This window comes from Microtus pennsylvanicus, chromosome 9 (assembly GCF_037038515.1).
Source record: "Microtus pennsylvanicus isolate mMicPen1 chromosome 9, mMicPen1.hap1, whole genome shotgun sequence".
Lineage (NCBI taxonomy): Eukaryota > Metazoa > Chordata > Mammalia > Rodentia > Cricetidae > Microtus > Microtus pennsylvanicus.
In genome coordinates this window covers 49,009,789-49,026,840 of record NC_134587.1, presented here as the reverse complement: position 1 = coordinate 49,026,840, position 17,052 = coordinate 49,009,789, and the positions used below count along the sequence as shown (strand labels likewise).

General features: G+C 39.6%; 1 protein-coding gene across 12 annotated transcripts in view; it reads right to left on the bottom strand.

Moving 5' to 3' along the window:
• The window catches only part of Mapkap1 (MAPK associated protein 1), a 216,558-nt gene that overhangs the window by 166,399 nt on the left and 33,107 nt on the right, over positions 1-17,052 (bottom strand). For 11 of the 12 annotated variants that reach the window (XM_075985951.1, XM_075985953.1, XM_075985950.1 and 8 more), the window contains one exon: positions 8,884-9,032. The exons of the other annotated variant lie outside the window; for it this stretch is intronic. In XM_075985951.1, coding sequence (XP_075842066.1) covers positions 8,884-9,032 — 149 coding nt within the window. The remainder of the gene's footprint in view (positions 1-8,883; positions 9,033-17,052) is intronic. 12 annotated transcript variants of the gene reach the window in all.

The following is a 17,052-nucleotide window of genomic DNA, read 5'->3' as shown; positions in this document are numbered from 1 at the left end:
AATTTACCAGCATCATTTAAAATTTTCTATATTTATGTGTGGAGAATGCCATTCTGGGCTTCATTACAAGAGTAAATGAAACTGAGCCTCTCTCTGCTCTCTAGGAATTATACAACAGAAACTCAGAGAACCTATGCCTGCTATTCACCACTGCTGTCCTCACACCCCAGAATCCTCCAAGTCAGTCTCTACTACAGTTTGTTATTCATGGGTCTATTCCTCTCTTATTCTGATGCACTCAAAGTCACAAACCACTATCAGGGTCCCTGGCAATGAGTATAGTTCTGAAAGTAAAGACTATTTCTAGGCTGGGGATGCAGCTCAGTGGTAACACACACAAGACTCTGGATTCCATTCCCAGATTGGAGGGTGAAGGAGGCTCCTTCACTTACTGGCCACATTACTATCAAGTTCAAGTTCCTCCATAGGGTTAGGCAAAGCTGGCAGGCAATGTTTAAAATGAACCAATTCAGGGGGGGTTGCTAAGTGAATCACTTGGAGGACTGGACAGGTAGGTGGGCCGAGGCGAAGGGGGATTCTGTTCAGCACAGCAGGAAGATCAAGGGAAAGAGACAAGCTGGTGGAGCAAACACTGGAATTTATGTGTGAGCATTCCCCCAAACCAGCCCCAATCTTAATATTCCCTTCTTACCTGTGAGAGTTCTGAAATTTACAAAGACAGTAACTTAATCCAACCACACAACTAACAATAATACCTAAACTGGTCTGTCAGATTTCTAGTTCATTGGTGAAGAAAAATTTTGCTTTTAAATTTAGAAAATTTTCAAATATAAACTGTTTTTTTTCCTTTCTAATGATGTAGAAAAGCAAAGTATAGCTATGACACCGAATTGAAAAAAGGGAATTTATTCAGCTCTGCCATGTACTACTGTGGTATCCTCTCTCAGGCTATGTCCTCATCTGTAAAACGAGACAATAAACCATGAACCACAACACACAGCACATGCCACATACCAGAGTATCAAGAGTTCAAGATTTCTCATTCACAATCCTCCACATGATACTACTGTCCATCACGGGAAACTACCAAACCTTACAAACAGGCAGAAATCAAGGCTCACAGGTAAGAAATGACATGTAAAGACCTCAGAGAAAAGAATGGCACAGTCACAGCTAACACGTCTTCTGGCCCTAGAACTCAACTTTTGTTAACATAAAGAAAACTACCCAGTTGTAGTGGTGCTTGCCTCTATTGCCAGCACTCGGGAGGCAAAGGCAGGTGGATTTTTGTGAGTTTGAGGCCAGCCTGGTCTACAAAGTAAGTTCTAGGACAGCCAAGGATACACAGAAAAACCTGTCTCAATAAGCCAAAAAAAGGTGAGGGGGATGGCAATGTGATTATAGTATAATCTCAAAATATAAAAGAAAAAATTAAAGAATGAAAATTAATCAGAGTACAGCAGTGCATGCCTAATTAACACATATTAATGTGTGTGCAGTAGGAAGCTGAGGAAGAAATGTCACCTGAGCCAACAAGTTCAAGCTGGAACACCTGGACAAAAAGAGCGACGACTGAGCTCTCTTTCTGGCTGGGGATCTGAAGCTGGCATTAGTATGTTCACATTAGTAAGTCAAGGCCTAGATCTTTGAGGAACAAGAAAACCTACTGCAATCATGCTGAGCAAGAATGGTCATCATCAACTGTCAGCACTCCTACAAGTAGGGGCTGTTTCCCAGGCTTTCCTTGGTACCTCAAAGCTAAGAATACATTCCAGCTAGACTTCCTCTACTAACCTGGTAATGAATTAAGGAGATGGTAGTGTTTCAACAGTAACCTTGTTAGGCCAGAAACATATCCATGCTGAACTTCTTAGTTCACTACCCTTTAAGAATTACTATCAACATATTTTCTTTTTTTCTTTTTTTTTTTAGGATTTTCAAGACAGGGTTTCTCCGTAGCTTTTGGTTCCTGTCCTGGAACTAGCTCTTGTAGACCAGGCTGGCCTCAAACTCACAGAGATCCACCTGCCTCTGCCTCCCGAGTGCTGGGATTAAAGGCGTGCGCCACCACCGCCCGGCTTTTTTCTTTTCTCTCTCTCTTTTTTTTTTAGGTCAACATATTTTCTTAAGTGATATAGCTCTACCTCCCTATACACTAACCATCAAGTCTAAACATTTTTATATATGAGATATAATTTGAACTTGCCTACACCAATTCCATTGTAAATTAAGCCCATTACCCGCGCCCACTCATCTCTCGCCATAGTGAAATTTTTCTTGATTGGTCTCTTTATCCTCACAGACCCTGCTCAAGTATATGCTATTGACCATTTGGATACACAAATCTGAAGGGCTGTGGTTATAAGGCTCAGTGGCAGAACACCTGCTTGGCACACAGGCTTTAACAAAACAGCCTCCGTCCCTGCCCCCCACAATCAGCTTACCTCATGGCTCCACCTGAACCTGTTCAAGACTTCTCAATGCTCCTAGGTTAAAGAGAACAGGTCTCTCAGCCACCCACTGCCTTACTCAGTAGTCTCACCTTATACCTCCTGCTACCTCAACCCCGGAGTTCCAACCTGAAAAACATCTTCCTTATATCATCTGTACAAACCTGCCTGTGCCCTTTATTAAGACAACCCTACAGAAATACATCTCCTTGTTGGACTGGTGGCTATAGTATGAGTCAGGTATGATATTCCTACCACATCAGAAGTCAGGTCTATGTGCTCACCACTATCCAGACTGCTACATACTAGAACCTCTACACAGACAATGAATGAAAGGCAGTAAGGCAAGGGGAAAGTAAACTAAGCATCTCTCAGCACCAGCCATGACCAGGTACTTTGCTAGGCACACACCATCTCCACTGAATCCTCACAATACTTTAGTCTATTAACTTTGTTTTATGAACATAAGCACAAGCATGGGTGCTCATGCCTATACGCCCAGTACTTGAGAGACTGAGGCAAAAGAATGATAAATTGAAAATATCTCATCAAAAGATGACTACTGAAGCTGATTCCTATGAAAGTAACATTACACCATTAAGTAGGAAAGGAAGTGAATAACTGACACCTTGTTTTAAGGAACAGACTAACAAATTCTGTCTAGAAAGAGGAAGGCTGGCAAAATACAATCACAGGAATAAGCTAAGTGAATGGTCACGGCTGTCATGCTGATGCTTTATTCTTCATTATTTTTTTAAAGTAGTATGTAAAGCCAGGTGTGATAGCACATCTTTGGTCTCAGCACTCAGAAGACAGAGGCAGATGGATTTCTGTTCAAGGTCAACCTGGTCTATATAGTAAGTTTCAGGACTACCAGAAAAAGAGAACATGCCTCAAAAAATAAATAATAGGTAGATACATGACAGATGGATAGACAAATAGATAAATGATACATAGATAGATGATAGATAGATAGATAGATAGATAGATAGATAGATAGACAGACTGATAGAGTGCAGAACAAAGTCAATGAAAGAGCAACATGTCTCCTAAACAAAACCCCCTAAGTCACCCCATATTTGCGTGTGAGAAAAGAACAATGCAGCCAACTGCATTCTCAGCTACTCTATTTCCAGGGGGGGGGGTGGAGAGGGAGGTGGGCTTGCTACTTTGGGCAGATAGAGGAAGAAAGACAGAAGGCTCTTAATTAAGGCCACTGTTGGAGAAAAGGACAGCCAACACTAAACACCTAAACAATCATGACTTTAGAACATATTATGAAGCTAAAATAGTTTAAAGTATTAGAAGGACTCATTCCCACGATAATAGCAAGTTTTCCAAGTTCAGATGAGAAGCACTTTATTCTATGGCTGCTTTTGTTCTTAGCATTTATTTTTATTTTATGCATATGGGTGTTTTACATGCATATATAGATGTGCACTCCAGAAACTGGAGATATGGACGGTTGTAAGCTGCCATATGGGTACTAAAAATGGAAACGTGGTCCTCAGTTCCTCTGCAAGAGCAGACAGTGTAGGCAGAGACTGCTCTTTCATTTCCCAACTCCTCAGACCCAAATAATCACACAGAAAATATATTAATTACAACACTGTTTGGCTTATTAGTTCAGGCTTCTTATTAAGTAACTCTTACATCTTAAATTAACCCATTTCTATTAATCTGTGTATTGCCACAAGGCTCTCTCTGGCTTACCAAGCAGGGTTGTTCCAGCATGTCCGTCTCCTTCGGCAGCTACATGGAGTCTTCTCGACTCTGCCTACTCTTTCTCTATAACTCTTCCAGCCTGGCTATATTCTGCCCTGCCATAGGCCAAAACAGCTTTATTCTCCACCCCACCCCACCCCAGCCCCGAGACAAGGTTTCTCTATATAAAAGTTCTGGCAGTCCTGGAACTTGCTGAGATTTGCCTGCCTCTGCCTCCTGAGTGCTTAGTTAAAAGTGTGCACTACCACCACCCAGCACAGCCAGTGCTCTTAATCACTAACCACTAAACCACCTGGCTAATCCAGCTGTTTTTTAAAAACATGGTTTCATCACTGACCTTTTTGAAGTGTATAACATTTCCTTGTGACATCATTCTCTCCTGTAAAAGTTTCACGTGACTTTCTTTGAAGAGAGCTATTTAATGGCAATGATTGTAGGAAACATTGGTTCATAATTATCCAGACATCCGACTAGAACAATGCTGAACAAGAGCAGCATGCAAAAATGTATTTAAGGACTATCATCCCAAAATGCTGCTAAAAGCTATTAACCAGTATGTGTTAATTGCCACGGCATTCATATTAATTTTCACTTCAGGCTCGACATTGTGGAATATTTCCCCTGATACATTTTAAACAAAGTTTAATTTAAAGAACTGCTTCTATCAACACTTATGAAAATTAACAGCCAAGCAATTAGCACTCGTGAATTATCCCCTCCCCCACACTCTGCAGTTTCCTGTTCACTTTCTACTGGAGGAGTGGCTACTTTCTAACAAGGTAACACAATCAAAGTCACAGCTGTTGGTGGGAACCAGACCTCTTTTGCTTTTCAAGCCCTTGTCAAGGCAAACACCCACCTCACATTTGGGGAATAGTATTTAGGTATGTCACACTAGGTAGGATACCTAATGTTTTATTACAACTGCCCAGCAATTGCTAATGCCCAACTATCTTTCTGATTTTTAGTAGCTATTACCTTCCAAATAAATAAGTAAACAAATATGTAAATAAATAAGGAACTGTGATGGTGTGTATCCACTGCCCACCTCCTGAGTACTGGGGTTAAAAGGGTAAGCCACAACACCTGCCTTAGTCCACATCTCTAAACAAAGTTGGAGCTTGGGATTCAGCCCAGTGGTCGACCATTTGCTTAGCATGCATGAGTAAGAGACCCTGGCCTAGGCCAATCTCCAACACTGTGGTGGGGCATGACACAGCATCTCCAGGGAACTTAATCCAGTGCCTACCCCCAGCCCAGAGCCCACCCTCATCATCTTCAAGCATCTGGAAGCACAGTCCACTTCTCCAGAGTAAAATCAGAACTGGAGTACAAAGTTTCTGATCTATACCAGAGGTTGTGTTTTATGAAAATACTTTCTCAGAGGTTGTTTCTAACAGTGGCTATAGTTTAATGGTAGAATGCCTGTCTGGTAGACAGGAAGCCCAGAGTCCACACTCAAGATGTTCCTCTCCTTTCACCCCCACATGCCCACCAACAAATAAAAAAGACTTCATGCAGATGCTGAGCTGGATTGGATCTCTTCAGACAAACATTACCTATAGCTCCTTGCAGTCTGCCCTGAATCCTCAAATGCTCAGGATTCAATCCAAGTCAGACAGCATCATCTATTTGCCAAAGAAATAATACAAACGGTATAAGCCTGACATGTCCCTCCCTCCAAACTAACAAAAAAATCCTAACCAAGTACAAATCTCTCAATTCTATGCTCTAAAAATATATTAACCCAAAAAATATTTTTTAATACATTATTAGCCAACTATAGGAACCAAAAATAATTTGAAAATATTTTAATTTAGGAAAACTTCAAAGAGATACTCATCCTTAGGCTCACTAAAACCAATGACCCAAGTCTGCAAAACTGTTAAAGACACTAGCTATGCTTGCATAACTACCATGAGACTATTGTTCCATACCCAAAACAAATCCTTTCTTCCAATCCAACACAGTAACATCTTAAGGAGGACTGCACAGCCACTAGTCTCTTGAGTAAATACATAATTAAGTAGGTTTTTAGCATATTTAATTAGACCCCAAACTCTTCCTGTCCCCTTCTCTCCCCAATTATGTACCATTTGCCCAAGAGACCTAAGCAACTCGGTTAATTATGTAAATAAGGCAAGCACTATTCCCAAGGAGAGCATCCATGAATATTTGTAAAAAGAAAAACAAAACAAAATACTGAATAGGTTTTAGTGGTCTTAAAAATTCTTTGCAAATACATACATCCATGTATATATATACATATGTGTGTGTGTGTATATACATGTAGGTGTATTACATATAGTTTTTAAATACATGAAAAACCCTTATATTTGAGGCAAAAACATGTAGTCCCAATAACAAGATGACAAATCATTAAGACAAACTATTCATTTCATTTCTTAAATATGAGCTGAATAAAAGTAAAATAATTTTAAGTTACAACAGTAACAAAAATTTAGTACTGAATGTCAAATGATTTACAGGAAGAATCAATCTGGAAATGATTAAAGTCGACTGGCACAGAAAGGCTTTATTATCTGGGGGCTGACACAATCTCAACTCTGGAGGCAGCCATGGCACTGTTAGCACTACTACAATCCCATTATTATGCAATCACAAAATGCTAATTTGATCATTTTGAGGTGTTATTTGAATAGTCATTTTAATTTCTAGGTTACAAAAAGGCTTGACTCAAGTATAATTCTCTATTAATCACTGAGATGCCATTGACTATCATATTGATGCCTTTCACAAAGATAAAAACTGATTTAATATGTACGGTACAATATCTTTCAAATATTAGCCACTTTCATTTTGTATCTGCCAAATGCATCATTTTTAAATAATAGATGAAAACAAGGGTTTAATTGTATTTTAGCATTGTAATATATGGGGTAATAATAAAATAGCAGGCATTGTGAGATAGACTTATTGATGTATAAATCCTTCTTAATCAATGCTCACTCTCTACAGATTACCAAAAGGTTCACAAAGATAAAGCATAGGGCAACTTAAATGTAAACACACATTTAACAAAAAATGCTGGTAGGACTGAGAAAATGTCTTTTTTTAAATTGCTTTTATTGCCTTCCCAGGCTTCAGAAGTTAGCTACATTTACCACACAATGTTCACAACTCTCAGACAAATCCAAACCCAAGCTAATGGTAAAAGGGAAATTCTAGAAAGAATTGTTTTTTACAGTCTGAGCTGTTTGTTGGCATGGAATCACATATTAATTATTCGATCAACTTCATCATTCAACAATGAGACTATACCAGCTACAAAGGCAAGTAACTTTCAGCCATGTCCCAGCTGAGGCTAGCTTCTCACACACCTAAATGAATCCTCTGCAGTGCAGCTGGAGACAGTCCAGGGTCCTGGGGAGCCTGCTTTCTTTTCCCTACATTCCACAGCACTGCATAGCTCGGGCTGACTAAAGACAAGTTCAGAGCAATGCAACCTGGAAGTGACTGACAGTGCTCTAGGAGTTTTCTAGAGGAGCTCTTGGGCATCTGAGGGCCAGGATGTTACTAATGTGTTTTGTTTCTGGTTCCTGTTGTCCACCCTCAGTGATAGCAACAGCCTTACTGCCAATGACTACTTGCTGACTTCCCACCTATGGAATCCAGAAGAAGAGTCTAAGATAGATGTTTCCAGAAAGAAAGCTCTCTCTGCTCAATGATAACTGACAAAACTAGCATGTGAGGAGGAAAATGCAAACATGTGCAAAGCACTGCCACTTATTAATTGCAACAGTGTTGAAATAAGATAAATTGCATGTGACCCCTCGAGGCAGCAAGCTATCACTCAGCACCCCCACACGACTGCCAGGCAGCGAACACAGTGGTAACAAATTAAAAAATCAACTGTCTCCTAAAAAGGGCTCTGCTCAGCTCAGAACTGAGGCTGATAACAGAACCAGGCTCCTCCTGAAACAGTGGCCATTTTTCTAGAAGGAAAATAAACATACTTTAATTTTATGTTACTACAAATGGGAAAAATAAAAATCACCCACAATGGCAGCATCCAACAAGACACCCAACAGTGAAAGACCAAAATGCAATGGCCTGGAATTCTGAAGGGAGAACTCACAATATCTATAGTTGTAGACAGCAGACAGGACAATGCAAACCACCTCCCAGAGCCACTTCTAAGTCTTTTCCAACACAACTGCTTCATCAGTCCACCCAGCCCAAACTCTCAAGTACAAGGTGATGAAACAGGTAAATAAATAGGTACACACAGACCTCCCTTTGCTCCTACCCACATATATGCACGTAGATTATATACATTAGAAAGAAAGAGAGACATATTTTTTATTGGGTTTGAGAGACAAGTTCTTGCTATGTAGCACAGGCTGGCTTCAAACTCACCATCCTTTGCTCTGGCACACTAAGTGTTAGGGCTGTAGGTCTGTACCACCACACTCAGATTAATATATATAATTATATGTGTGCAAAAATATGTTATCTAGGAGAACTGAAACAGTCCTAGACTGTAAATACAGAGAAGAAAAGAATGAGAAAGCGCTCAAGACTTTTGTGTTAGCCCTCCTAAATATTACTATGGAAACAATGGGCCCACGTTCTTACCTTTTATATCTAAGGTCTTAGGAAATGTGGTGTTCTACAATACTGAGGCACTTTTAAAACCTAAATCTAATAATAATGATGATCATGATGATACCAGTAAGTCCCTCCGTCTCGTAAAAGGGACACCGCCTCTTTATTTTAAACTTACCTTGCCATCAAACTTGGAATACTCATTAAAGGGGTTATTCAGCTGCAGAGGACACTGCTCCAGGCGTACCGACAATATGGACTGCTTGCCCGAACTTGGAGGCTTCTCTTTGAGGGATTTTTTTTCAAACAGTGACTTTAACTCCTGGGCTGAGATAGAAAAGGATAAAAAAAACCATCTTTGTCACTATGTACAGAAGACAATTTGTCCACTTTTCCTAAAGTCTTCCTCTGGATCCTAAAGATGGCATGTGGAGGAAGATGCTGTGGGCAAGAACTCCCACACATACTTGAGGGTTTGTGCACAGCAAGAGATGAGTGCACATAGAGACACACAGGCCAGGACGATCGAAGGGAAGAGTCACTGCCGCAGAACAGCCATCCTGAGGAGAGCGTTCACAGCTGGGTACCCAGGCCTCAGCAGCAGCCACTGCTATATGATACCAGACACTGAATTCCACCTCTCTGGGTGTGTCAACCTGGAAAACCTCAGGGAGCTCTCTCATGCCCTACTACTATACGATTTTAGACTTCCAGATCGTTAAGGGCAAGGTCCTTTCCCACTTTCCAATGGCACCCAGCATAAAATCTTGAGAAAAACAGGCATGAGGAAAAAGAGAAACAAAGAGTTAGCATTCATTGTGCATGCCAACACAGCTTATTAAATCTTTGTTACAAGCCTGTAGTACTACCAATTCAGTCAACATGAAAAACTAGCTTGGAATATTCTGGTTAGGCCTAACTCGAGCAACCAGGTAAACCCCAGGACTGGGATCGACACTAATGGAGACACAAATGAACACATCATATACTCAATAAAACTTGCTGCATAAATTAGTGAATAATGATTGAAGTGATTAAAAATAAATCATATCAAATCAGAATCTTCAGTTCTTATTTATCACTGAATCAAGACAGTTCCACATCTTCACGACGATCATTTAGTTCTCTAAATTCACCTGAACATCCAACAAAGTGGTAAGTAGATGGCAAGTACATGGGGACCATCATATGTTGCAGGATATTTGTACACTGTGGGAAGCAGTATTGCTGTGATTGATGTAATAAAAGGCTAAATAGACAATTGCTAGGCAGGAGGTATAAGCGGGATTTCTGGGGAAAGACGGGAAAAGCGGAATCTAGGAGGGTGGGGTCACCAGCCAGACACAGAAGAAACAGGAGGTGAAAGATGAAAGAGGTAATGCCATGCAATAGATTAATATAAGCGGGTCAATTTAAGTTTTAAGAGCTAGTTAGGAATAAGCCTAAGCTAAAGGCCAAACTTTCATAATTAATAAGAAGTCTGTGTTATTTGTGAGCTGGCGGCCAAAAGAAAAATCTGCCTACATTTGGTATCCAACTTGAGGCATGTAAATCCACATAGGGACTGAGAAAGCTGAAAAAGAGAAAAGTTCCACATAGGCTAGGTGCTTGCAGCATACACAGACACGGCTCTTTTGAGAGCCCCTGCAACCGAACACTTGAATGGGGTTTATGAGCATGGGGCAGAGCACTACTCAATGGCGAGAGATCAGGTAGAACTGCCTACCATAGCGTGAAACCAGAAACTTCCCAGAGCTGGGCAGATAGACTGGCACCAGGCCATGCCTGCAGGTGTGAGTCTCCATTCTTACCAATAAGAATGGGGTGGAATCAGTTGCCAGGCCATCTGCTAAACAGAGCCACACAGGTGTAAGACCTAGTTACCACTTAGCTGTTGTGGAATATTTCTTTACACTGTATGAAGATGTGCCACTATGACTGGTTTAATAAAGAGTTGAATGGAAAAGAGTTAGGCAGGACTATATAGGAGGTTAGGCAGGACTGGGACAGAGCAATCTCGAGGAAGAAGAAAGGTGGAGTCATCAGTCGAGTGCAGAGAAAGTAGGATATGCAGGAGGAGAGGTAAAAGCCACAAGTACATAACAGTGTGTAGATTAAAAGAAATGGGTTAAGGGTTAACTTAAGTTGTAACAGCTAGTTAGAAACAAGCCTAAGCTAAGGTCGAGCATTCATAATTAATAATTAGTCTCTGTGCCAAGATCTGAAGGCTGGTTGGTGGTCCAAAAAAGTCTGCTACACTTAGCCGTTTAAAATTTGACTCAAGCGGTCAGAGAACACTGCAAACATGCAGAAAGTCGGGTCCTGATGGATAAAACCTTTGAAGAGATATAGTATGCTTAAAAATGTGCTTAGATGCTGAAGAAAGGAAAAGGTTTATAGACAATCATAGAAAAATAAGGTTTAAAAATAATAAGGTCTTTAAAGAGAAAGTAAAGCAATATAAAAGGAAAAGGCCACATAAAGATGGGAAATACACGGGGTATCTGGATCCTGAATAGTGTGCCTTGCTGACTTTGAATTTCTTAAATGCTAATGACCAAAAAAGAACAGCTGCTGAGAGACACTGGATTATGGAAACTGCTAAATGAAACCAACCTATATATTTTAAGAACATCTTCACTTCAGAATGAAAGTCAAAAAATACTTTGCATTGGAGGAAAGGTTATGCCTTTGTTTACACAGAAACAAAAGTTATGGTTCTCTTCAAAATTAATGAAGATCAAATTTAATTGGAGGAGACCTGAAAAATCTTGACCACGGACATGAAAAAAGAAACTAAGAAAGACTACAGGACAGGTGACATACATGCTGATCCCTATACTATGGGAACAGCTCTGAGACCAGATGAAACATGATAAATATTGTTGGCCACAGAGTCCTCATGACTTATTATTACATGCCATTCTTTCATCTTTGGCAGACTTGTACACATTACATACTCCATACTTCTGTTAGTATGTGTGTGTATGTATCCTTTAAAAATTTATGTGTTTTCCGAAAAAAAAAAAGACTAGACATCAATCAAGGCTATTTGAGAGGTGATCCAGCCTCTCAAAATGCCTCTGTTGCAGTTTTCTCAAAATTATATATCCAGAACAACTTCAAAGCTGATAGCTGAGATAGTCTAGCCTCAGACTATCCAGTTAAAACTTCAGATGAGCCTTGCACTTTCCCATCACACTGAGACTGGGCAATAAATAACTCTCCCAGGACTTGACCATTATCTCAATCTTCCCAGGGTCCTCTAAAGATGCCATCAACCCCAGATAACAGGAAGTAGTCTAGAGAACATGATGCCCACATTCCCAAGAGATAGGGTGGGTGGTTTTTGTTCATTCAGTGTCTTCTGGATGTTTGTCATCATTTAGAGGGGCTGGTTACAAGTTGTTACTGGTAATGATCAGGAAAAAACTGAAAATTAGATTCAGGAATCTCTTTCTGAAGGGAAAAAGTGGGGATATAGAATGATGGAGTAAAAGGGTAGATTGTTGAATCTACTTTTGAATAACCACTAGTCTCAAATACTTTACATTGGTATGGATTTTTGTATATTGATACAAATTTAAGGCTATTTTTGTTATACTGTACATATGTTTCTACTCTTGTTTAAGATATTGTACCTATGCTGCTCATTTAAAACTGTGGCATAAAGTTCTAGTCCTTAAAAGTTACTATTATAAACCACTTAGGATAATTAAGAACTGTAGGTTAATAGTCATCTATAACAATCAAACTTGTAGTCAGGTTAGGTATGTTTTCAAGGTCATACAGAAGCATATTTTAGATAGACAGATGATCTTCAAACACTACAGAATATGGCACTTAAAGTGTTTTAATAACATACGGCTTTTCATGACAGTGAGACATGTCTGCTCCTGGTAGCACCAATTTACTTCAAAAAAGGATGATGGGCATCAAAGAAACCTCCATATGAAGTTTGCTTTTACTGTGGCAAAGTAAGCCACTGAGCAAGAAACAGACCTTGCCTCAGCTGAACTGCTGACAATATGCTGTCCAAACTGGACAAACAGGACACAAAAGGAAATAACTACCTACTTTTGCCAAGACAAGGTAGAACAGTCAAAATATATGCATCACAGAAAAGTCTGTCAGATACTCTAGGCCTGTGGACCAAGGATGGATGTCCCAGTGTTACAAAGGAAATTTGAATAACTGTCAGCCAGGAAACAGGCAGCCAGACGTCTGTCATTTCTATAGTTTTAGAGTTTGTTTGCTCAACACTTTGTGTTTTACTCAGATAATATTATATCCATATCGGGTCTCTAATGGAGTTGAAGAAGAGATAGTTATTGTTATACTTTTCCTTGTTACCAAATTCAGAAAAGAAACTTACATAAAAGATATAGTTTTTAAGGTTGGGAAACATAAAAGTTAAAGTTGTTTATCTAAGAAGATATTTTAAGGTCTAAAAAGATACAGGATGGTAATACAAGATAGAAAGTGGTTTAGGTATAAAACTTTGGACTCACTACGATAGGACAGTAATATAGTACTTTTTATGAATTTGCCAAATACATATGGACTAAACAATGTGAATGTGATTTCTACCTGATAATTATTCTTATTGTATATAATTTTACTATATTATAGAGAAAATCTTTCCTTTCTATTTAGACAAAAAGAGGAGAAATGTTGTGAGGTATTTGTACTCTTTGAAACTATAAGAAAGTCCCACATAAATACTTTCTTGTATAAGAATGCCTTGGTCAAGCTGTGTCTTCAAAGTAACAAAACAGTGATTAGGCCTATCAACGCACACCTGAAGGAAGAACTTACACTGCAAGAATAACTTACTGAACGTGTTTCCAATAGAGTTATGTGTGAGGCGATGATGTACTAGCTCCTTCTGTTCAGACTAATTTTCACTGTAGTCTGACAATGCCTCCTCTCTAGATCTCTGTGCCATGGCGAAATGGAAACAAGCCCTCACCTGTACATCTTCCTGTCTTTGTTCCTCGAACCATGGAAGAACCCCTCTCATAGTCTGGTTCCTCCCTTGTACACAAAACTCATGCCCCTTTTGCTACTCCTCAATGTTTCCTTCATTCTTCCTTCCACTTTCAGTTAGTCCTGGCATTATATACGGTACTGCTCATTAAACAAAGAAAACCCAAGCCCTTCTTCCTATTACTGGTCCATTTCTCTGCTTCTGAAATTTCCCTATATCATCTTGCTGTGTCGTCCTTCTCATCACTCAAACACACCCAAACAAACAAACAAACAAACAAGCAAACATAACAAAGAAACACTTTTCTCGTGACTCTAGCTCAATTTTAATCATCCTTCAGACCTTCTGCAGCCTTTGAAATGACTGCACTTCCTCACTTTTAAATACTGTTCTCACTGGTTTTCTAGGATTCCACCTGATCTGGTTTTTAGTCTCTCACAGGCCACCACTCCTCAACCACCTTGTGGAGTCCCCCTCAGCTTCCTGGGTCACTAAAATTCTCCGGGTTTGGCCCTGCCCTCTTTCTCCATCTACATGTGCAACCTGAGCCACCTTCTATAAGAGGTGAAACTAAACTGGGGCAATATAAAGCAAGAAAAATGATTGCCTCCGAGGAACATAAGGACTAGAAGAGGGAACTCTGAGGAGCAACAGAACCCCTCACGTGTGCTTGGGGTGTTAATCACAAGTCTATGCATTTGTTAAGAGTCATCAAACTGTATACTCAATACCTGAAAACTACTATATATAAAATGTGCCTTAGAAGAAAAGAGCAAATAGGGCAGGTGGACAAGATAATGCAAAGGCACTTGCCATGTAAGCCTGAGGACCTGAGTTACATCCCCAGAACCTAAATAGAGGTGGAACAAAAGAACTGACTGCATAAAATTTTCCTCTGATTTCCACATGATACACATGGGCACGCATGTACGCACACAAACACACACACACACACACACACACACACAAAATAGATGAAGACTTTAATAAGTATCCAGTATATATGTTGGTGACTCCTAAATATTTCTGGTCCTAATATTACAGTCATACACACTAACTTTACATCTGACTTTCCTACTCGATGTCAACCAGGTATTTTTATTTTACACAACCATAATCACGTTCTCAAGCCTTTCCCAAGTTGATCTATCTCCACCCTTCCCCTTCTAGGTGGCAACACAATCCCATGATGCCCCAAGCTTGGAAGCTGTTCCTACTCTTCTCCCTCACATCCTGTGTTCCACCCATCAACAAGTCCTACAAAAAAAAAAAAAATCCTTACTGTTTCTATAGCTACCAAATCAAAAGTGTCATCTCTAAAATCAAAAGAAAAGTGGAATGAAAGAGACTATATACAATGATGCATTGGTGGTTTAATTTTAAAGAAAGAAATTACTATGATTTAACCCCATGATAATCTGGCTGTACATTTCATAACAGAATATTTTTTCCAACAGACAAAAACCAAAGAAAGCTTTAAAGTCTTCTCAGCAATCACATTGTTGGTAGGAATGCTGGCATTTCTATCCAAGGTCAAGGTTTTTAGAATAAACAGAAAAGACACATGAGCATAAAATGAAAACAGCAAATATCTAGCCAGGCAAAGGAACACATGTCAGTTGTGGGAGGAGGACGGATCTGAGGCCAACCTGGGCTATAAGGAAGACAGTGAGATCTTGAAAAGAAAAAAAAGCAAACAAACAAAAAACTTACATTTCAATTACACCACTAATCTAATTGTCTGTGATTACCTTAACAAAACTACAAGGAAAATCCTAACCCTGTAAACCACACCAGCACTCAGTCTGTGGCTGCTGAGTACTATTGCCACTAAAAAGAACCAAGATTCCTTGAAGAAACTTCTGATACTAGATTGGGGAAAAAATGGGAACTAAGAAGAATTAACAGTATTTGTTAAAAAAGAAAAATCAGCTGGAGAGATGGCTCACAGGTTAAGAGCACTGACTGCTCTTCCAGAGGTCCTGAGTTCAATCCCAGCAACCACATGGTGGCTCCTAGCCATCTGTAATGAGATCTGGTGCCCTCTTCTGGCCTGCAGGCATACATGGAGGCTGAACACTGTGTACATAATAAATAAATAAATCTTAAAAAAAAAGAATTAAAATAATTTTGGGGGCTGGAGAGATGGCTCAGAGGGTAAGAGCACTGGCTGCTCTTCCAGAGGTCCTGAGTTCAATTCCCAGCAACCACATGGTGGCTCACAGCCATCTGTAATGAGACCTGGTGCGTTCCTTGCCAGCAGTACATTGTATGCTTAATAAATAAATAAATCTAAAAAAAAAAGAAAGAAAGAAAAATCAGGGGCTGGAGAGATGGCTCAGCGAATAAGAGCACTGACTCTTCTTCCAGAGGTCCTGAGTTCAATTCCCAGCAACCACATGGTGGCTCACAGCCATCTGTAATGAGGTCTGGTGCCCTCTTCAGGGGTGCAGGTACACAGGCAGGTAGACTATTGTATTCGGAAGGAAGGAAGGAAGGAAGGAAGGAAGGAAGGAAGGAAGGAAGGAAGGAAGGAAGAAAGGAAGACCATAGCTATTATAAAGGAATTCATTACAAAGACTAGCATGTACTACATAGCAAGACCCCATCTCAAAACAAAGCAATCACAAGTTAATAATGACACAAAAGAAAAAAAAAAACTTCATTGGCCACCTAAATAGAACCCTAGGAAAAATACTCGTAATGCTGAAATTGGTTAATAAAAAAAAAATCAAACGTGTAAAAATATATCTAAAGATAAACAAATACATTATACAAAATTCTTCATATATAAAAACTAGTTAATAGATCTAAAATGGTAAATAAAATCAGGACACACTATTTACAGTCTGTGAATCAACAGCCACTCAAACCATCTGTGATAAGATGTTGAGAGCAACTTAATGATGGCTGGGCAAACACCTGACTCCATCATGACTCTTAAAATCACAAAAAAACACCAGGCAGTTTCCTGATGTGATGTAATATGATACCAAAATCACCACAAAGAAATCACTCTTACCAAAAGTTAAGCCCCAACCGGAGCCAATTTTTGGCTCTAACTGAGTTTATAGAAAACAGCCAGAGACACTTATTGTTGCCTGTTTTGTTTTTAATAATTTATTTATTTGTATTTTATTTACATTGGCGTTTGCCTGCATGTATGTCTGTGTGAGGATGTTGGATCCCCTGAAATAGGAGTTATAAACAGTTGAGAGCTCCCACGTGGATGCTGGGAATTGAACCCGGGTTATCTAGAAGAGCAGCAAGTGCTCTAACCCACTGAGCCGTCTCAGTTTATTTGTTTGTTTGTTTTATTTATTTTGAGACACAATTTTTCTGTGTAGCTCTTGCTGT